The sequence below is a fragment of the Phodopus roborovskii genome, unplaced genomic scaffold (assembly GCF_943737965.1).
Source record: "Phodopus roborovskii unplaced genomic scaffold, PHOROB, whole genome shotgun sequence".
In the NCBI taxonomy this organism is placed as follows: domain Eukaryota; kingdom Metazoa; phylum Chordata; class Mammalia; order Rodentia; family Cricetidae; genus Phodopus; species Phodopus roborovskii.
Window position 1 is genome coordinate 26099437 of NW_026125397.1, and position 22091 is coordinate 26121527.

The 22091-nt window shown below is 45.3% G+C and overlaps 1 protein-coding gene across 2 annotated transcripts in view; it reads right to left on the reverse strand.

The window, feature by feature from the left end:
* Nucleotides 1-22091, reverse strand: part of Crybg1 (crystallin beta-gamma domain containing 1) — a 104315-nt gene that overhangs the window by 24157 nt on the left and 58067 nt on the right. For both annotated transcript variants that reach the window (XM_051175593.1, XM_051175592.1), the window contains exons 3-8: nt 16712-19019; nt 12686-12733; nt 12487-12605; nt 10207-10366; nt 7470-7609; nt 1349-1475 (exon numbers count right to left, since the gene is read on the reverse strand). In XM_051175593.1, the coding sequence (XP_051031550.1) occupies nt 1349-1475; nt 7470-7609; nt 10207-10366; nt 12487-12605; nt 12686-12733; nt 16712-19019 (2902 nt within the window). The remainder of the gene's footprint in view (nt 1-1348; nt 1476-7469; nt 7610-10206; nt 10367-12486; nt 12606-12685; nt 12734-16711; nt 19020-22091) is intronic.

Below are 22091 nucleotides of genomic sequence, written 5' to 3' on the forward strand. Positions count from 1 at the left end.
AATAATAAGACAAACTATTATATTAGGTAGCACTTAACACATCCTAAAAGGACTGGGATCATTACTCTTTTATAACTAAAAAAAAAGGTGGGGGCTTTTTTTGTTGTTACAAAAACCCTAAAAATCAGAGAAGGGAGTATTACATAAAAATACTAAATAGGCAACAATCAGTAGTGGGTTAGCTGGGAAATGGTTCACCAATGTGTCTTTATGAGCTTAAAACCGCAGCCAAAGGTCTTCAAGTGGTCCAAATAAACTGAAATCACATAGAAACAGGAAAACTCAACCAAACCTTACACAGCCAAGAGAGTACCTTCTTAAAATATAACTTTTTGGGGGCTCAATAAACCTCAGAGTTTTAAAACCATCAAGCTGCTTTCTCAGCTTGGAATAACACTTCATGCAGTCCCAAAACTAATAAAACTGGGCTCTTTGAAAGTGGTTTTAATATTAGAAAAAACAAAAACAAAACCCTCAAGTCATGTGCACTGAAATCTTCAGATGATCCAGTCAAATGCTTTGTTACAAAGGGAAAATAAAATTGAGATAAAAATAACGTTCTGATTTGTCTCAGATCGGCTCTGAAGTCACCTCAAAGTGGAGTTTCACAAGCTAGTTTGTAGCAGGGGCTTTACTCTCCGGTGTAGCATCTAGTGTCACTTGGCACAAACCACAGCCTGGTGTGGCAGCCCACCCCACCCCCCCAACCTTCACTCCAGCAGTATAGCCAGAGATCAAGGCAAACATGGCGACAAGGAAAAGGAAGTGTGGGCTCCTTCTAAGGCAAATTACTCTGGAGGGTAAGTACTGAACACTCAGCACAGCCTCCTGGCGCTACGGCTGGGCTGGTTGGTCCTCGGCATGCCCTGCCCACCCCTGAGCCTGCCCTGGCTCTCACTTGCACCCAGCCAGCCCCAGCTGTGACAATCCTGCTCCTGGGCCTGACTCAGCTTCACTTATCAGGAAGTTTCCTAATTAAGCACCTGCCCTGCGTCTCCGCCCACCACTTGGGGCTTCATTCACCATTGCTCCCATTTTCCATAAATACTTCTTCCACTTACTAGGCCTGCTTTTAGCTGCAGCTTGACACACACATCTCCTCCATGAGGCAGAAGATGCCCTCAGGGCAAAAGACATACATAGTCTTGTCCCCTTTTCTTAGCTGTGAAATTGAGTAAGTTACTGCTTCTATTATATCTATCCAGCAATAGGACTCATCTGTGCCTGTTATGTATGTGTGTGAAGGGATAAAAGCTAGTTTTGCTTTCAGAGTCACAGCTGGTAGACTTCAGAGGTCAAGCTAACAGAGTTGCTTCCTTCAGAAACACCAATTCAGTCCCATGCTTACCATTTTCAGAGGCCGCATGGATCCAATGTATGCTTCCTCAGTATCCCAAAAGGATAAGTCAGGGTATTCACCGGGCTCTAGGATGAAAGGGATGCCTTGAAATCCAGGTTCTTCGTAGATCAGCCACCTAAATCACCACCACAGAAGCAAAGAGGCAGGAAATCATGATTTGTTCTGTTCTATCCTGTTTGGAACACAGGACCCACTTGACAGAGGAGAATATGGCCACACAGACGTGGCTGCTCCTAAGTGTGGGTGAAGAGCAGCCCCCAGAGGAGCCAGCTGGGTGGTGTCCCCCAGCCTGCGATTTCCTCTTGGCTACCTTTGCCACTTACTTTAAGCCATATTATAACGACTTTTACATGCGACTATCTCTATAACCAGTAGAGACCACAAGTCACGCCATCTCAAGCTTTCTTTTATGCTAATATGTCATTCATAAGTAAAGACTTAGAGAGTTCTACTTAATCATTTCTTGTGGTATCTAAAATTTGTAACAGCTGACCCCTTCCAAAAACTTACAAGGAAGGGCACCTAGAATCTTGGCTAATCCTCACAATAGTGCTACCAGGAGGGAATGCTCCTGTCCCTATTTTACTGGTGAGGTTAAGTCACTTGCCCCAAGGCAGGGCTGCTGCAAGCAGACCCCTGGTACCTACTCCCTGCCATTGTTTCACAGCAGTTACCCCATTGCAGGAAGTATACCAGACATAATCTGTTGTTGTCACACCCACGAATCATCCTCACTCTGTGTACCACTCAGTACACGCCCCTGTCCTCCAGGCCAAAGGCCCAAGGGCTGCCTGTTCCGAGGCGTCAATGCCTTCTGAGTGCTTGACTCTTCCCTTAAAGATATTGTGATTCCGTGTCCTTGTATTGGGCCTGTCAGGGAGTGGCAGCCCCACCCTCTCCTGAGCTAAGGCCAGGGAACCATAAAAGCATGCCCACTGGAGCTAAGTGCAAGTCTCTGGGAAGGTGTGGTACAAGAGAAGTGATTTACCTTGTGCAGATGTTACTGTCCCTCTGGAAACACAGACTAGCTCCTTCCTCTGTCCCTCCTTCCTCCTGGCCCCCAGCCCCACACAGGGGATAACTCTTGCTAGTCTGGCTGAACCATCCGGCTGTGGTACTCTAACAACCACTCTATGTTCCCAGATGTTGTACCCAAAGCAGAAGCTCTCAATGAGATCCTTCATAGAACAGGTTCTGAGCATGGGATGGCTTTCCTCTTGTTTCTGACTTTGGCGTAACACCCTCTTTTATGAAAGTTTGTGTTAAAGATGTCCTTGGGCCTTCTTTAGACCCATTACCCAGAGATTTGCCACCCGATTCCTGCTGAAGACCTGCCAACAGGTGCGTGAAAGACTGGGAGACCCCGTGTGCGGCACACGTCAGTGGAGATCAAAGTCAATAGCATCCTAGGTCAGATCACAGTTACGAAGGCAGAGGGGTCATAGGGGGAGGGGGTGGGAGAGAGAGAAGGTGGTCCGGATGACAGGGCTCCTGACCTGCTAGGGTGTTCCACTTCTAGCTTACAAAAATACACTCAGCTTAGTGCTTTTCTGTGCAGATGTTACACTTCAAATACCACACTTCAGAACAAGTCAGCATCTCTCACTATGATACCCAAGTCAACCTGGAACTCACTTCATAGTACATTAGCCTACCAAGTGCTGGTTCAACGGGCGTGTGTCAGCATGCCTGGCTCTGGGTCCTGACTGACAACAAACCAAAAACCTACAAAAGACAGTCCGGAGGCGACTGGGAAAATGTGGTTCTGGGATGTCATATTATCATAGGACACAATGCTAAGTGTCTTAGGTAAAGTGGCAGTTATTATTTCGTTATGAAGAGATCCAGACTGTGTCTGTAGGAGCAAAGGATCAAAATATCTACAGTGTACAGTCAACTGACAGCAAAGATAAGGAACACAAAGCTGGGCATAGTGGCGCACACCTTTAATCCCAGGACTTGGGAGGCAGAGGCAGGCAGATCTCATGAGTTCAGTCTGGTCTACAGAGTGAGTGCCAGGACATACAGTGCTACAAGAGAAACCCGGTCTCAAACAAGGGGTAACAAACGTGGGAAATGTTAACAATCACTGAATCTAGTGGATTGTGGGCAGGCATTTCCTGATCTATTCTGGCTGGTGTCTGAAAGCCCAGGTAAGGCAAACAGGTGCTAATAGAGTATGATCCACAGTAGAATACATATGGCTACTATAAGACAGCAATGAAAAACACAAAAATACAAGCAAAGCAATGGATGTGTGTAGCCTTAGGAGAGTGTTCATGTATGTGCAGAGTGAGGGAATTGGACCAGAGTGAGTGGCCAGTTCAAAGCATCAGAACTGTCTAACACACACCCTTGGTCCAGACAAAGTAGCCAGCCTAGCCTGTCTTCTTTGCTTAAATCATATGCTCTCTATGAAGTTCTAAAAGTCTTTGTTTTTGTTAAAATACGCCCTAGAACTATGCAAGCCTGCCTTTGCCTCAGGGAGGATGGGAGCTACTATTTGCCAGTCACTAAAGCAAAGGTTTAGAAATTATTCATACTCAACAGAATTTGAAAGGTGAATTTAGTCAAGAATTACTCATTTCCTCAAGAAAGAATATGACAAGGCCATTGACACCCTTACACATGTGCAGAGGAACTTAATCTAGAGTGAATGGGCCCAGGACTATGTTTCCTAATAGGATCTAGAGAAGTCCTGGCCCCTGCAGGACCCACAGCATGGGTGTACCAGCAGCAGGTAAACCCTCCCACCCTGGCTGGATGGGTGTGGTGGCTCACATCTATAATCCCACACTAGGGAGAACAGGGTGGATGCAGAGAGTGAGCCAGGTACACACAATCCTGTCAGCTCACCCAGACTTCCTTTGGCTCTATAAAAGCATGAATGTCCTGAGCTCAACAACTAAGCTCGACAAGCTGGACTTTGAACCATCACAGGCAGCTTCCAGGAGGCACAGAAATGAACGGTCAGAGGAGACATCCAAAGGCAGCAGTCTTAAACACGTTTTTCTTTTGCCAGCCAGATTTTACATTCTCTCCCAGTCCCCAAACATAATGGTGCCCAAGGCGCATGGCATCTTTCCCCTCCACCCTGTCCACTGGCCTCCGGGATCTAATTCGGTACCTAATTGAAAGCCTTCTTGGCGGTCATTTTTCCCTTTAAAACCTGCTTTTATCTGTCCTGCACACACAGAATCCCTTCTCGTTGGGGCAGTGCTGGGGACGGACCTCCAGGACTTCTGCATGCTGGGCAAGTGCTCTAATGCTCAGGTATATCCACAGCCTCGCAACATCTTCTCTAAGTGGAGAAATCACAGGTTCTACCTGTAACCGTTCCCTACATCCACTTACCCTCCTGCCCCCTCGTGTGAACTCGCAGTGGATCTCAGACCAAATTCCCACACTGCTCCTGCAGGCCTCCGTGTCAGAACAGGACAGGGTTCCAAGCCTTCCAAGCCCCAGCCCCCTGCACCTGTCTAAAATTTATCAGCAAATGTGCTCTGTTCTGCTTTAGGTCTTCATCCAATGACTGATGAAGGCAGATTTACAGACACTGACCCCCCCCACACACACACATACATATGGTTAAACATTGGGCTGACCTAAGGGAGTCCTGCTGAGGAGAGGGAGGAGGGATTGCAGGAGCCAGGCAGGTCAGGGACATCACAGGAAAACCCACAGAAACAGTTTCACGGGAACCCAAAGAGTCTGAAACAACCACCAGGAAGCTGTGATATGACTGACCCAGGCCCTCTTCATATATGAGACAGTTTGAAGCCTGGTCTATTTGTGGGACTCCTGGTAATTGGAGTCTGTCCCTGGTGCGTTGACTGGCTCATGGGGACCTATTTCTCATGCTGGATTGCCAAGCCCAGCTTGAATACAAGGAGAGGTGCTTGATCCTATGGCAGATTGATAGGCCAGGTTCTGCCGATGCATGGGGGGGGGCCTGCCCTTTCTGAGCAAATATGGAGGAGGGGTGGGGGGTGCAGAGAGGAAGAGGGAAGAGGGATTGGGAGGAGCAGAGAGAGGGGAGGCTGCAATTGGGCCATAAAATAAAGATAGATGAATGAATAGACAGACAGACAGACAGATATAGATAGATAAAATTAATGTATCTTAGGCCTTATGACTTCTTGCCACCATTACAGCTCCTAAACCACCATCATCTCTTGCTTGCATGATTGGAATTGCCTCCAACTTGTTTTCCTCTCTTCCGCCCTCAATTCAGCCCTAATAGGTGCCCTTCACTTGGTGGCAAGCCACCACCACTCTCTCCCTGCTGATATCTCACTTATGGAGAAAAGGGAAGCATGCATGCTCCTCCCTCTTCCTCTCTCCCTCCCCCTAAGGGGTACTAAGACAGAGGACCATATGGGACCTTCAAGAGATAATCCAGTCAGATCCAATCATGGGGCCTCTTTCTCGAGAATGGAGTCACCCATTCAAGGACTAACGGGTTGTTTCAGAGCTGCTCTGTTACTGCGGCCAAGCTGGTGGTCTCTTATGCACACCTCTCGTCCCACACAATGCTCTGCACTGCCCTGGGGCTTCACTGTCCCTGACTACATGCCTCCCACCCCCTGAAGCTGTGAGCTAATAAACTGTATTCCTCCTAGGTTCTCAGCATGCGACAGTTAGCATGGCCACAGAAAATGGGCTAAGACAGAGAGCGGTTTCCCTAGAGTGGGGACAGGCGTGGAAGGAGCACACTTGACTGCTGGGGGTTGGGGCAAAGGGTTCTCATTCTTAACCTGTCTACTTGGATACTTACTTTATTTCAAGTGTATTTCAAGTATAATTTTTCTAAGTATACTCAAATTATTAGACAAACAAAAGAACAAACAGTCATAAACGTAGCTGGTCTATACCTTATTCCCTCTTACAAAGCTCTAGATAAATCATGGTCTGTCCTCTCTTAGAATACCTCCTGAGACAGGAAGCTCTCAAACAAGGCAGCCTACTTTCATTTCAACCATTGGGAAGTCAAAGCTTACTCGTCCAGCTTCCAGCTGTTTCCCTCAGGACCCCCATGGAACACCAGAAAATGAGCAGAATTTCTACATTTCATTTACGTTCCCTACAGCCACCTGAACACTTTCAGTTCATGATTTCTGAGGATCTGCGGGTTATTCTGTCCTCCAATCTACACAATCAGACCACTTGCCCATGATAACAGCAATGGCAAACCGAGATTAATATTGGCCAACAGAATGCCAAGGCATGACTAAGGAGCACTTGCTCATTGGCCCAGAGACATCCTAGCTTTACAAGACAGACTACGAATCCTTTGGCTGCATGTCCCACTCATAAAAACCTGTCAGTGTTCTCTGAATATGTAAATAGATATATACTACATACACTACCATTGAGATAATAGTGCACTTCAGAAAACTTGTACAAAAATAAAATGTTAAAAGGGAAGAGATTTGAGTGGCAAGATGACTCAGTGAATAGATGCTTGATGACTTGAGTTCAATACTCAGGGCTCATACATTGAAAGGAGAGAACGGATTTCTAAAAGTGGTCCTCCAACTTCCACAGATACTGCATAGTGCGCATGTATGTGTGTGCGTGCATAGTCACACATACAACACGTCTACACACATGCCATATATCACAAGTAAATAAATTGTAATAACTTTTCTAAAGGAAAAGATTTTATATAAAACTTCTAGCAACTTTGCTAGGGGTCTTGGGCTCTGAGATCTGCATGCTCTCTCCCATGCTCCCACATTTTATCCTCATCTCCCCTGTCTCGGATGTTCCCCTTGCCTTCAAAACACCCTTACAGTTTTCAGGGACTTGTGTAGCCCACACAGCAGCAGCAGCGTGTGACAGTGGCAAAAGTAGTAAGTTCGGCTGACCCCATCCCACTTGCAATAAGAGTTATTCAGCTTTGAGTGGCCAGGTTTCCTCTGTGATAAGTGGAAAGTCCTATGTAAAAAATGTGATTTCCATGACTGGGAAATAGCTTAGTGTCTCTAAGATTAACCCCAGCCCAGGAAAAGGGGCAGGGAAAGCATAAAATGACAGCTTGAGTTTGGATCCCCATACCCACATCCTCTAGTATTCCCGATGGAGCCCTGTTTGTTGGAAGACTTACGTGCCCCAGTGCACTTTAATGGAGCATGTCTTCTGTATCACACCGAAGCCTTGCATTTCCTCAGCATCATCAAAGTAGGAATTCAGGAGCCCTAACCCTTCTGGTTCTGTGAACAAGTCAATTTGACTAATTCTGTAATCCTAAAAAAAAAAAAAAAAAAAAAAAAAAAAAAAACCAGAAAAACAAAAAACAAAAAAACACGTTACATATACATATATATTACATACATAATAAATATATCATGTGTTGAAGTTGTAATAAGATCATTATTCTTTCTCTTACAACTAGCTGAAAACTTTTTAAAAAAATTTAACATGTATGCGTGAGAGCCTGAATGTACGTATATGCCACTTCCATGCCTTCTGTTGGTGGAGGCCAGAAGAGGCCTGGAACTGGAGTTACAAACAGTCATGAAACGATTGGTGTGGGTGCTGAGAACAGAACCTGGGTCCTCTGTAAGAGCAACCAGTTCTCGTCACTGCTGAGCTGTGTCTCTAGCCCCTTAGAATACACTTTAAATATACACGTGCAATTCACAGGGCACTGGCCATTTCACCTTCTTCCTTTTCTGTTTCCTGTTGACACTCATTACACAACAAGGATCTCTTGGGTCAGACACCCTGCTGTGATCACACATCTCAGGGTCACACAAAAGGGTCACCAGGAAGGTACTTTCTTGGCATTTTGAAGTATCTCTCTCTTACCTTCATCCGGTATTCCTTGCTCAGAGGACTTCTGGTTCCTTTGCTCACAAGACACTATCCAAGTCTTGTGGCCCTAGTCTAAGCGTGCACTTAGGTTCTTCCCCAACTATGGGGAATCACTCCACAATGATTTTCCTCGACTGTGAGTAGGCCGCTAGGATGTTGGTTTGGCTTAAAATGGAGGGGGAAAAAATACACCCACAGCACTTTATAAATCTCTTCAATCTGGCCACTGTTTCATGACCGTGGGTCTATCAAAGTGTAGGTGTATGTGCTATAATTGTGTGTGTGTGTGTGTGGGTGGGTGTGTGTGTGTAAATGTAAAACATATGTAAAATATTCCACTGAGAGGACATCTTAAAATAGTGTTCCTCAGAGCTGGTGATTGGGTTAAGAACACTTGTAGTAGAAGACCCCAGTTCAATTCCCATTACTCACATGGAAGCTCAGGCACCAGACATGCACGCAGTGCAAAGACACAATGCAGGCAAAGTTTCCATACATGTAAAATAACATAGTGCTCCTCATCTTATATGGCTTACCACACTATGTACTCTACTTGAAAATTAAACTGGCTGTGGTGGTGATCCCTATAATTGTGGGGGCCAGGGGCGTCCAGAGGCAGAAGGATTGCTGCTATTTCAGAGACAGCCTGGGGTGTGTTGGCGCACACCTGCGGTCCCAGCTCGTGATGGGAAGACCAGGAAGTAGTTCAAGGCTAGCCTGAGCTTCGCAAGGCTGTCTTAAAGCAAACAAACAATAAGAAACCCTGATCTGGGAGTAGACAGCTCTTCTCTCTGCCAAACCTGTTCTCCATCCTTCCTCATCGTACATGAGAACCTTCCACTTTCCTCTACTGTGCTCTAAAACAACTGCCTCTATGGAACAGTCATTAGCTAATCTTCCGTTTGTAAGATGCCAGAAATTAAGTTTACAAAGATGGATGTTGACAATACCTTCCTCCTCAACAAGCAAGCAGGAACTTCTATCACCTCTATAAATGGACCTCAAATATCTCAAATAATCTGGGGTTCTGTTGTTGTTTAGAGGAAAGTTTATTTGGGCTCAGAGGCTCAGGGGTCATTTCTTTGGACCTGTGACAACCCCGGATGCCATGGAAACACGTGTGAAGAGTGCAGGGTCGCCTAATGGCAGCCATTAAGCGAAGATACACAGAGGGATTCGGATGATATTTAAATCCACAGAGAACTGGAATGGGGCACTTCCTGCTAAATTATTTCTAGATTGTCTTCCTAAAGTAAAATATCCTTAAATGACTCAAGGAAAGCAGAACTTCATGCAGCAATCAAAAACCTAAGCCAGGGGCTGGAGAGATGACTCAGCGATTACAGCATTGCTGCTCTTCCAGGGGACCAGAGTTCCGCCCTTGCAGCCAAGTCACCAGCTCACAGCCACCTGTAACTCTAGCCCCAAGGGATCCCTGGGGCTTCTTGCCTCCATGGACACCTGTGCACATACTTGCACACACATGCAGACACACAGACAAATAAAAAATAAAGTAAATCTAAAGGGGGAAAAAAGCAGGTCAGGCGGTGGTGGCACACACCTTTAATCCCAGCACTCAGGAGGCAGAAGCAGGCAGATCTCTGTGTGTTCAAAGACAGCCTGGTCTACAGAGCTAGCTCCAGGAGCCAGGGCTACAAAGAGAAACCCTGTCTCAAAAAAAAAAAAAAAAAACAAAACAAAAAAGAAAAACAAAAACAGCAGTCTGTTGTTAGAGAATTTGTCGAAGCCAGGTTACTCATTTAAAGCATTCCTCTGTAATATGAGTGGAAGCCAGAGCGAAAATCTTACCTAGTAGATTAATGATGAGAACTACCTAGTGATTAGGCTGTTTCTTTTCTAGTTATCTTGTTGTGTATACACATATCTGCATTATAGAACACATATCCAAAGAGTATCCATCAAATATTTTCCCATTTATTTCATGAAATGAGGATTTCCTTAAAGTAAAATCATCCCTGACACCCAACTCCTGATGCTGAACAAATTCTACATTTCCCATAACCAACCTGGACCACGTGTCTGATGGAACCAATCACTACAGGCTTATCAGACTCTGCTTCTTCATCCAATATCTCCTCCATGCCCCAGAGACCAGAGAGTTCCAATTCACCTTCTTCTAGAGCGAGGGAGTGCCCTTCAAAATTGGCTTTCTCATACAAAATCCAACTGAGAACAAAACAGAAAAGCCATTATCTCTCACAGGGAGGCAGGCATGATTACTTAATTCTGGCTAATATGTATTGTACATCAGTAACTAGAAATAGGGTAAGCTCTCCCTAAGACCAACCTCACTGGGTCTTATCAGGCCTCAGCTAATTAGAGAACTGCACAGGTATCCTGAAGAATGTTACTGCTGTGCCCTCGTCCATGGAATGACAGTGGGGACTGACAGGTGATCATAGGTGCTCTCTGGATGAACCCTCCCTTTGCATGTATATTACCACACATTTTTCTTAGAGGGACTGCGATGCATACATCACAGCTTAATCAATGGATTACAGTGATACAGAGAACTACATGTGTGTTAACAAAAGTACTTTTGAAAGATTCTCCCCAGCAACCCACAGCACTAAGAAAAACAGCCCAGAAAATGGTGAGGGCTCACACTCTCCCGAAGTCAGTAAGAGTTGCTAAAAAAAAAAAAATTTTGTAGAGATGGTTCAGTGATTCAGTGTGAGGACTGTGAGGACTGCTCTTGAAGAGGACCCAAGTTTGATTCCCAGCACACATTCTGGGTTGTTCACAACCACCCATTACCTCCAATTCCAGGGGGATCTGATGCCTCTGGCCTCCATGGACATCTGCACACACATGCACATGCCCTCACAGACAACCACACATACATACAATTAAAAAAAATAAGTTGTTAAGACAAAACAAAACAAAGAAGGTTGCAAAAGAGACAGTACCTCTCCCACTACGAACAAAATTGTCTTATAAACTTTGTTTTCAGCATAATTTTCAGTCTTCTGATTTGAAAATGAAGCACATTTCACTTTTCTAGTGAATATCTTCATTATTTAGGAGTGGACATTAAAATATTAAAAGTCCCATTGGAAAAAGATGTTGCGTAACTAGTCAGATGGAGATTTTGAAAAGCGTGACTTTTTTGGGTCTTAACCAGGTTTGGTGGTATACAACGTCATTCCAACTACTCCAGATGGTGAGACAGGACCACAAGTCCTGTGTACATAGTGAGAGCCTGTCTCAACTGTTTAAGTTGCCTCGTTTGCATGTGCCTGTGTGCATGAACTACGACAATCAAGTGGTGATCAGAGGGCACTTGTTTAAGTCCGTTCTCTTCCGCATCGTGTGTGTCCTAGGAATACAACTCACTTTCACCAAGCTTTGTGGCAAGGACCTGTACCCACTGAGCCAGCTCGCCAGCTTTGGGATGAATGTGTGCGGGTGTTAGTGTACGCACACATGCAGTCTGTGTGTGGGAGGGAGACTGGGTCTTGATACATAAGCACAGTCTGGCGGGGGACTCAGAAACTCTCTTTTAGCTTCCTGAGAGCTGGAGTTATAGGCATGAGCTATCCGATCCAGTTTTGCTTGTAGGTTTTTTAAACAAGTCTTAAAAAAGATTTACTGACTTTTACATGTTTGAATTTTGTGTTGTGTTTTGCCTGCAAGAATGTCTGGGCAATGCAGTACCTGCAGAGGCCAGAAGAGGAAGCTGGAGGACAGTGTTGAGTGGCGATGTGGGTGCTGGGAACCAAACCCAGGACTTCTAGGAGAGCTGAGAGTATTCCTCACTGCTAAACCAATGCTCCAGCTCCCAAATGCAATTTTTACCAACCTCATTAGATACTCCATGAGAAAAAACCTATGACGGACCCCAGTGTATCCACAACAATGTTACTTGGAGATATATGGGGAAAGTTAAGTTTGTTCTACTGTATTTTTCTGACTGTAGCTAAGCCTGCAGTGCACCCTAACCCCCCTGTAAGCTGAGCCTGCAGTGCACACTAACACCCCTGTAAGCTCAGCCTGCAGTCAGTCACCCTAAACCCCCTGTAAGCTAAGCCTGCATCACCCTAACCCCCCTGTAAGCTCAGCCTGTACTAACTCTAACCGCCTTGTAAGCTCAGCCTGCAGTCACTCTAACCCCCCTGTAAGCTCAGCCTGCAGTGCACACTAGCACCCCTGTAAACTAAGCCTGCAGTCAGTCACCCTAACGTCCCTGTAAGCTAAGCCTGCAGTCAGTCACCCTAATGTCCCTGTAAGCTAAGCCTGTAGTCACCCTAACGCCCCTGTAAGCTAAGCCTGCAGTGCACTCTTACCATCCTCTGACAACTTTCACAAGTATCACTGGAGAGAGGCGCCAAGAGCTGCAGTCCTCAATGTCCCTGAACACCTCGATGCATTCCTCAGAGACGTCAGGCTCACTAAATATCACGATCTGCAAGAAAATGGAAGTGGCATTTTGTCTCCCTTCAGCAGAGCAAGGGAGAACCCGGACCAGAAATGAAATAACCTTACCTTCCCCGGCCGAGGATTGAGTTTATTATGTACACTTCCTCTAACAGTCTGCAATCAGAGAAACAAAAACAGTAAACAATTACAGCATTATAGGCCAGCTGTCTTTCTCTGCCTGAGCCCTGCCTGAGTCAGAACATAACTCACTTCACCATTTATCAGTACAGATGCAGTATACCTCGCTTTGCACTCATTACGTTAGTGTTCTCTTGGAATTTACAAGATCAAATTACAAGATTTCCCAAATGCATTTGCCATTATTGCTTCTACTCATTTAAATGTCTAGAGTATTTCCACCAGTACTAGAAAATTCAGGGCCCCAAAGTCAGAACTACACTTTATATCAATTCACTGAAAAAGAACCAACCAGATTCACTTCAAAGAATCTGAGTAATCTCAAATTAACAAGAAAGAAAGAAATGGAATACATTAGTCACTTAATTTAGAAAGAAATAAGAGGATTTGATGTGTCCGTATGCACACCCTCCTTGGGTCTATGAATGTTGTGTTGCCACAGTAACTTCTCCCTCATGTGACAAGTACTAGTCTAAATGAAAGTGTGCAGGGCCCAGGGACTCTTTCCTGAAGATGTAGCTACAAGAAAGGACGAGGCAAGAAGATCACAAACCCACGGACCACCTAAGATACAAAGTGCATATTCAGTGACTTTTATTTGTATCAAAACAACAAAGTAAAAAGAGGGTCAGGGATTTGGCACAATGGTAGGACACTCACCTAGCATGGGCAAGGCTGTGAGTTTAATTCCCAAGTCAGCAAGAGAAAAGAGGAAAAAAGAGGTATAACACATTTCATAATATGCATGGCATGTGGTAATTTTTTTAAGATTTATCTTATGTGTATGATTTTTTTCTCCTGCATGTATGTATGTGTGCCAAAATGTTCATGGAAGTCAGAAGAGGGTGCTGGCCCTCTGGAACTGGAGTTACCAATGATTGTGAGCCACCATGCATTTGCAGGGGATTGAACTCGGGTCTTCTGCAACAGCAACCAGTGCTGAGCCACCTCTCCAGTCCCGCACATGGTATTTTTAATCCCCTTGTTTTTGATGGAGTACCTTTTTACATGGCTTCAGAAGTAATCATTTTCAAGATTACCTGACAAGACCAGTAAAACTCGTAGCGTGTAAGACAATAAAAATAATAATTACACATGTGAAATATTACAACACATGGGCTACTTCCAGGCTGAACAGGAAGCCTCTCCCGAGCCTGCCTTTGAACTCACCCCTCTTGCCTCACACCAGTGGACTATGACCACAAGGCCTGAACGAGCCTCTTTGTGTGGAAAACAGCAAGTGCTGATTTGCTGTATGCACACGTGAAAAGTCAGTAAACTGAAGGGAAAAAAAATGTAAAACAAAAGCCAAGAAATACACTAAAAATAAGCCACGATGAGCAAAGCCTAAGATCCAAAGAAAGACATTTTGAAAAAAGAAATTATAAAAAGCCTAGATGTCAGTAAAACTATTTTTTCTTTTATGTAGTCTGACTTGGCTTTGGAGAGAAATTACTTTTTCCTGTTTTGTGTGTGTGTGTGTGTGTGTGTGTGTGTATGTGCATGGGTGTTCATGTGTGTAAGCACATAGATTTTTGTGTATAGATCTAAGGCTGGCTTTGGGAGTAGTCACCTATCACTTTATATATTGAGGCAAGGTCTTTCAATTGAATCCACAGTTCACCGACAGGCTGACTCTGGGGACCTTGTCTCTACCCTGCCCAGCACACACACACACACACACACACACACACACACACACACACACACACACACACACTTTACATGGGACCCAACCAGTCCTGAAAAGCAACTACTTTAACACCTGAGCCATCTCCCGAGCCTAAGGAAAACTTTTTTAAAAATCATATTCTGTCAGGTTATAGCCAAGTAATAAATGAAATGGGAATAATTAATAGGAACAAGGGCATAATGAATGGGAAATGGACAGGCAGAAATTTTGTGCCTGAGAGATACTGGTTTTGTTTTTGTTATTTGTTTTTTGTTTTTGAGAAAACTTTTAGGATTTCTATGTGGTACAGGTAGATTGTCAAAGGGTAATGAAAATGCCCCAGGGAGACTAGTTCTATATCCGGTTCCATCCAAAGGCTGAAGCATAAAGAACACAGGTTCAGGGCCAGCCTGAGTAAATCAGTGAGAATGGTAGGCTCGTGGGCTCATTCCCCAGTGCTGTGGGGGGGGGACGTTTGTCCCCAAGAGTCTTTCTTGTTGCCCCATGAGTTCAAAGCTACTTTCACAGTAACAGAAAGTTTATCTGCCCTTTCTGCTCTTTTTCTCTGTAAGGTGTTCTATCACTCTGAAGGCTAAAGGACCTATATGTCTGTTCTCTGGTGGTTTATGTTCCCAGGACCAAGTTTTAACACAGACAGTTGCCCAAAAAAAAAAAAAACTCTTTCTTTGGAGTTCTTAATCTTTAAAAGAAAGTGCGGTCTCTGGGCGGTGGTGGTGCACACCTTTGATAGCAGCACCCGAGAGGCAGAGGCAGGCAGATCTCTGTAAGTTCTAGACCAGCCTGCTCTACAAGAGCTAGTTCCAAGACAGCCTCCAAAACCACATAGAAACCGTCTCAAAAAAAAAAAAAAAAAAAAAAAAAAACCATAAAAAAAAAAGAAGAAGAAAACAGAAAGAAAGTGGGTCCTAAGGCCAAAAGTTTGAAACCTACTAGTTCACAAAATCAATGAAAATGGATCTGTATGTAGCACGGCTGAAAACCTGTGTGTGTGTGTGTGTGTGTGTATGTGTGTGTGTGTGTGTGCTACAAAGTTCAGGTAGGCCTCTGAACTTTACAGCTTCCTGAGTGCTGTGACTGCAGACAGGCTTCGTCACAACTAGGCAACTGTATTATTTTGCAAAATCCTCCAAAATCACAGTCCGTGGTGGGATTATAGCAAAACCATCACAACTCACTGCTGCTACAGCACCCTGCTCAGAAGGAAGGTGCCAGGTCTTTTTTGTGGTCATGCCTCCCCTGGCCTGGCAGCTGTCTCATAGCTGGGCCACTGCAAAGCACGTTCCATTCACAACCCCCCTCAGCTTAACCAGCAAGCTTGGGAGCAGAAGGGCACAAATCAGCATGAAAACAATTCCTGGGCTCCCGAGTGGCTCAGTAGCAGTATGCTTGGCACAAAAGGCCCCTAAATCCAGTCTTAGGCACCAGCAAAGAGAACCGGCAGCCAGATCAGAGGACGAGATCAAAGTCATATTTTGCAGTTCCCTCCATGCAAACAAAATTTTATGCTCCAAACCTGAGGTCCCACTTAGGTACTTTCCTGTCTCCCTGGGATGAGCAGTGGACACTTGGGGAGGGGTGGGTGAAACCCACAGCACAGGAGGAAACAGAGGAGGAGGCACTTGGGTTTGGTGGGGCCTTTGCAAATAGAGGAAGTTGTTTCACGCGTCTTCAAAACTCTAAACATAGCACAGCTGAGTGTTTCTACAGAGAAGAAAATGGTTCCTGGGTCTCTTAACTCTTATACATCTTCTCTATACTTCTCACAGTACAACACGGACGACGTTCCCAAATGCCTTGAAACACATAACTTATTCTCCCTGCTGGACCACAAGTGTCTTGGGGTGGGGTGGGAGGTATCTTGGTGTCTCCCCCCCCCCCCCCTTGAAACCTCTAAGTTCCTTGTACACAGATTTAAAAGAACTTGGTGGAAAAAAAAAAAAAAAAAAAAAAGCCTGGCTGAGAGATGGTGGCCCAGGTCTTTAATCGCAGCACTGGGAAACAGAAGCAGGTGGATCTCTGTGAGTTTGAGGCCAGCCTGGTCTGCAGAACTAGTTCCAAGACAGCCTACACAAAGAAACATTGCCTCAAAAACAAAACAAAACAAAACAAGACAAACAATCAAACAACCCGCCAACAACAAAAATAGATAAAACAAAACTACAAGGTGAACAAATGGGAAGCTATCACACACAACCACCTGTAAAGAAGGGCCTGGGCCTCTAGGTTTAGAAACACCTAACTAAATAACAGTTGGTACCTACCATAGGATCTGCTAATGACATTCCAGAAAAAGAAAGGCCTGGGTCATACCGGCTGGATTTAAAAAGGCCCAAGAAGTCCGTGTCATTGGCCCCCGCATTCGGCGTGTTTGACTTGAGAACGCTTTCCACAGGGTTAGGGTTTTCCATGTGTTCACTGCTCTTCCGTTTGGGTAAGTCAGAATGTTTGTAATCTGGCAAGGGTAGGCTGCTCCGAGAAGCCGGGTCTTCCTTTTCCATGTGGCTTGGGCTTTTCAAGCCCGGCTGAGATGTATTTGATGAGTTGAAATTGAAGACCTTTACGGAGTTGTGCAGCGCAAGATGGGGCTGTTCTTTGTCTGAGCCACAGGGCGGGTCACCCTCCTTCCTGGGCTGCACCACTGAAGACTGAGATACAGATCTGTTCTGGGAAGTGCTAAAAGATGTGGTCATGGTGTTGACTGACGTCACAGAGGGAGAAAAGACTTTGTCTTGTGGCAGAGAGGAGAGCATGCTTGAGAAGAGCGTGCTTTTTTCCAGCCTTGATCTCTTCACGCCACCGTTGGTGATGTCCCTGTTCTCTTTGTCGTTCACGTCTGAGGTTGTCTGAGGGTCACTCTTCCCATTAGTGTTAGCCTGCAAGGACTTGAAGAGCACACTCTGTTCAGTGGACGCACGCTTCGCTCTCAGCTTGGATATGGGGTCATGATTCTGCATCAAGTGCGAGGCTGGCGACAGTTCTGGCTGGCTCTCCTTCTTCTTCCCCAGGCCAATGGTAAACACATTGGGATCGAACACCTTCTCCAAACTGTCCTCGTGAATCGGAGGCATGACGAAGTGGGGGGCTGGAGAGTTTGGGATCCTGGCCTTCTTTTTTTTCTGGGGCACACATACTGTGCTATCCATATTTTTAATAATTTCAGTGAATTTTTCCATATCAGAAGACGAGTCAAAGACACTGTCGTCACTACTAGCAGAAATGTTCAAAAGACTGGTAGGGGTATTCTGGCCAGTGAAATTTTGGCCTGGCCTTTGGGGACTTTCTGGATTACCTTTGCTGCTGGGAGAGTGGATGGGGCTGAACTCAGCCTTCGGGGCTGTTCTGCTGCTGTTCTGACTTGGAGCCTGGACAGGCAGAGCCTTCGAGGGTCCCGGCTGTGTGATGTGTGGGTGAGATTGTGTCACATGCTCCTCTGTGCAATGGGTGTGCACAGGTGATGTGCCAGGTACATCCTCCTGCTGGGGAGCACAAGGGGCAACAGAAACCACTTCAAGGTCATTACTGTGACAACTTGGCAACTGCACCTCTCTAACCTCAGAGCTTTCTGAGATGACCTGGGTGCTCACATCCCGAGGGCTCTCCACGGGAAGTATAAAGGACCGGACCTGGACGAGCACCTTGGATGGACACTCATTCCCCACGGTTTCTGAGCTGTGCTCTGGGGAGGAAGTGTGGCTGGCATCTCCCCCTCCAAGTTTGGAGACTGGCATTGACTCAGTGTTGGGAGACACAGGCAAATCACATTCGTTGCGGTTTCCTGACACTTTTAGATCAGGGCATGGAAAACTGCGTACGGAAACTTGAAGACAGCCATCTTGAAAAGTGTCCTCAGCAATGGGATCAGAAGGCGGGAGAGAAGACTCCCTAGATGACCCAGATGCGGGCTGTGAGTCAGAAACTGCACCCTGTGGCTTTGGAGGAGACTCTCTGGCATTGAGAATGGCAGGGGTGTCCTGTGCAGCATTACTCATGTTGTCAAGTACAAGGTTTTTGCTGTCGGCGGCCTCTGGGCGGGGCTCTCCGGGGAACTCAGGGTCCTCCGCAGGAGCGAGAACAGTGGGCACTGGCAGAGAAGGACAGGCAGCATCTGTTTGCACATCTGCATCATCCCTTTGATTAGGCTCAGGGCAGAGGACCCGATCCTCTGTGGGCACTCCTCCTCCTCCGCTGGTGGCCGGAAGAATCTCTTCTCTGGGGCTCGGGACTTCCTCTGTGCCTTTGGCATCTGTGGATGGTTCCTTGGCCACCAGGCCATTCTGGTGTCTGGTTGGTAAGGCTTTCTTTTCCGGTTGCTCCATTTCTTTGGCTTTCTTGGCTAAGTTTAGCTTAGCTCTCCCAACAAATGTCTTATTAGAGGGAGGGTTGTTCCTTGTGCTGCGGATGTCAGGGTGTCTAGGGCTACTGTTAGCCCGCTTGTTTTCAAATAAGGAGATTTTGTTGGCAGTGTTTCCCTTATGAACTGGCTGGCTAAATGAATTATGCTCATTTCCCAAACTGTCAGGATTCTTTGGGGTTTTCAGATTGAGTTCCACATTTTTGGGTCTGGCAGGGCTGCAAGGAAAAAAAGCAGTGGACAGTTAGCAGCAGCCTGGTGTTAAGTGAACATACAAACCAGCTCACAGAAGGCTACAAACTTCACATCCTCCAGGTGTGGAGGTTGCTTTTCCATGAAACCCCTTAAACAATCATACAAATATTAGAAAGTATTTTCAAGGGATATCTTACCTATAGACGACAGAAGCTAAATCTATGGAACTATTAACTTACCAAGTACTAATGTGCATTCACAGTGATTGGCAATCAATTAATATGCATTCACGATGATTGTCATTTGGATTGGAGGACATTGCAAGGTATAAGGAACTTTACAAAAAAATTAATATTTATTGCATCCCCATATTTTCAAGATGTAGATGAGTTTCCCAGATATCACTTATGCATTTTTATTTATTGTAATGTTTTATTCACCTTTAGTGTTTGGGGACAAGGTGCCATATGGTTAAGGCAGGCCTGGAGCCCACTGCTTGGCTGAAGATAGGCAGGAGCCACCAGGCCCAGCCTCCTTATAACTTTTTAAGAACTGTCTCATGCAGAGGAGAGAAGAGTTGGTTCAGTGGTTAAGAACACTGACTCTTAACTGAGTTCAATTTCCAGCACCTACCTAGCAACTCAAAAACAACTATAACTCCAGTTCCAGGGGAAATCCAACACCCTTTCCTGGCCTCTGTGGGCATTGCATGCATGTAATCACATGCAGACCAAACACCCATACACATAAAAATAAAGAAAAATAAAAACAGTTTAAGCCCACTGTTCAAACCTACTTTAAAAGGTAGAGTATAAAACATATTCATCTAGTATTGCCTCTTAGGATAGTTTGTATCTGCCATCCATCCCCTTATCTGCCATCCATCCCCTTAAAATTACTCTATGTATGTGCTCACCGTCTGAATTTGTAAAGCGTATGTATATATTTTTTAATCTCTGTGTGTGTGTGTGTGTGTGTGTTTATGCCTGTGTGAATTCAGAGGACAACCATGGGTGTCCCACCTCTATCTCGTTGAGGAACAGCCTCTGGATGTTCATCCCTGCACACACCGTGCTATCAGGACTGGAAGCTGCCAGGCCTTCTTGGCTCCACCTTCCACCTCCATACAGGAATGTTTTGAACAAAGACACACCCCCATGACCAGCTTTTATACGGTCTCAGGGATTGGAGCTCAGGTCCCTGCTTTGTTCCCACTGAGCTTTCTCTCCTGAACTGGAAAGTGTTTTTAAATCATTCATAAACCCTGCTGTCAACATTCTGCCTCATTCCCAACAGTTTCCAATGCATAAATATTTCACTAGAATGGAAACTGCTGTGTTCACTGGGCTTGGCAGCTTGCCTCTTGGTAAGAAATAGGATGAGTTATCATCATAACTTACAAGTCCCTGAATTTTTTTTCCTTAATAAGTTTTTTTTAATGTATGTATAAAATTCCATCATATGGCTATACGGTAATTTGTTTACTCTTGGGCAGTCTCCTCTCTCACTTTTCTCAGGTCTAATTACTTACTATGGGAAATAATGCCTCTGAATGGACACAGTGTGTTCTTTCATAGAAACAAAATGTGTTCTGTTGGCAACTGCTGGCCCTGGCCCCAGCCCTGGCTCTCACACCAATATCTGTATGGACTTAGCCAATAGCCAAATTATTTCATGTCTCTGGCCTATTCTCTTTTGTATCTGTACCTTAAAAAGTAACACAAAACACCTAAATGGTTTAGCAGACAGTTATTTTATCTAAAACTTCCATTAAGGGAATTTTTGGAAGTCCCCTGGAGGGGTCACACTAGGGCTAACAAAGGCTGGGAGGCTCCCCACAGCTGTTTTCAGTCAAAATCATTTCCACTATTCTATTGTATGAAGCATTTTATAAGTGCTCCTTGGGGCAGGCGGAGGGACTTGACAGTTTGTAGTAAAGGGAGACCAGGCTCGCCAGGCACTTGGCAGGTTACAAGGTTACATTTGGTTTACCCCATGTACAGCTTGGATGCTCTGTTCTGAATCGAAAACTGAGGTGTAGAGAAAGTAAACGACTCCCCTGAGGTCACAAAGCTGGCTGCAGGGCCTCCACCTAAGCAGGAGCTTAGTCTCTGACATCACATTAGAGGTCAGACTAGACAGACCTGGATAAGCACTAGCTGCTTTCCACTGTATCCCTGGGGGGGTGGGGTAGGGATGGGTGGGGGTCTTGGGGAGGGTTGGGATTATATGGGGGGTAGGTAAGAGTTCAATGAGTTATCAGGTTTATCAGATAGGGAAGTTCCAAGTTCTCCAGACTGGCATCACATACCCCACAGCTCCCAAGGAGATGGTGCCTACTGAGCCTCCAGAGGGTTACAATGAGAGGCCCAGGTTAGATATGTGAGTTTGACATGTGTTCATGAATTTCTCCTGGCACCACCTTCTCTGTTATCTCCATAAATACCCAGGCTCTCTTATTGCTGGCTCACATCTTAAAGAGCCAAATAAAAACCAGACTTGGTGGCCACTGCCTGTAATCTGGAGGCAGAGAGAATCAGGAGTTCAAGGTCACCCTTGGCAAGCAGAGTGAGTTGGAGGCCAGCTTGGGCTCCGTGAGACCCTGTCTCAAAAAACAAAAACAGAAAAACAAGCTCCAGGACTGAAGTCTGAGCTCCTGAGACAAGAAACACAGGGTTTCCAATTGCTGTATTAATTAATGAGCAAAGGTGACATCCCGAATATATATATATATATATATATATATATATATATATATATATATATTTTAAATGTGGCCAGTCAGCACAAGAAGGTGCATAGCAATGGACATCAAAGTGCATTTGGGATGCGAGTGGAAAGCACTCCAGGTAAGCCCATGGCTCCTGGAGGGTAGGAAGCATGTCTGCTTATTAAAGATTTATACCAGATCAAAGCATCTTTTACAACTCAAACTCTCTACTATTAAGCCCTGCTACCAAGAGTCAGTGCAATTAACCCAGCTGGGGCTGATTAAAAGGAAGGCTCCTGTAATTCGTGTTGTAATGCCTTCATTAAGACGTGAGAGGGAGTCCAAAGGGCCAATATACTATAAAAGGAACGTGAAGAATTCAGTC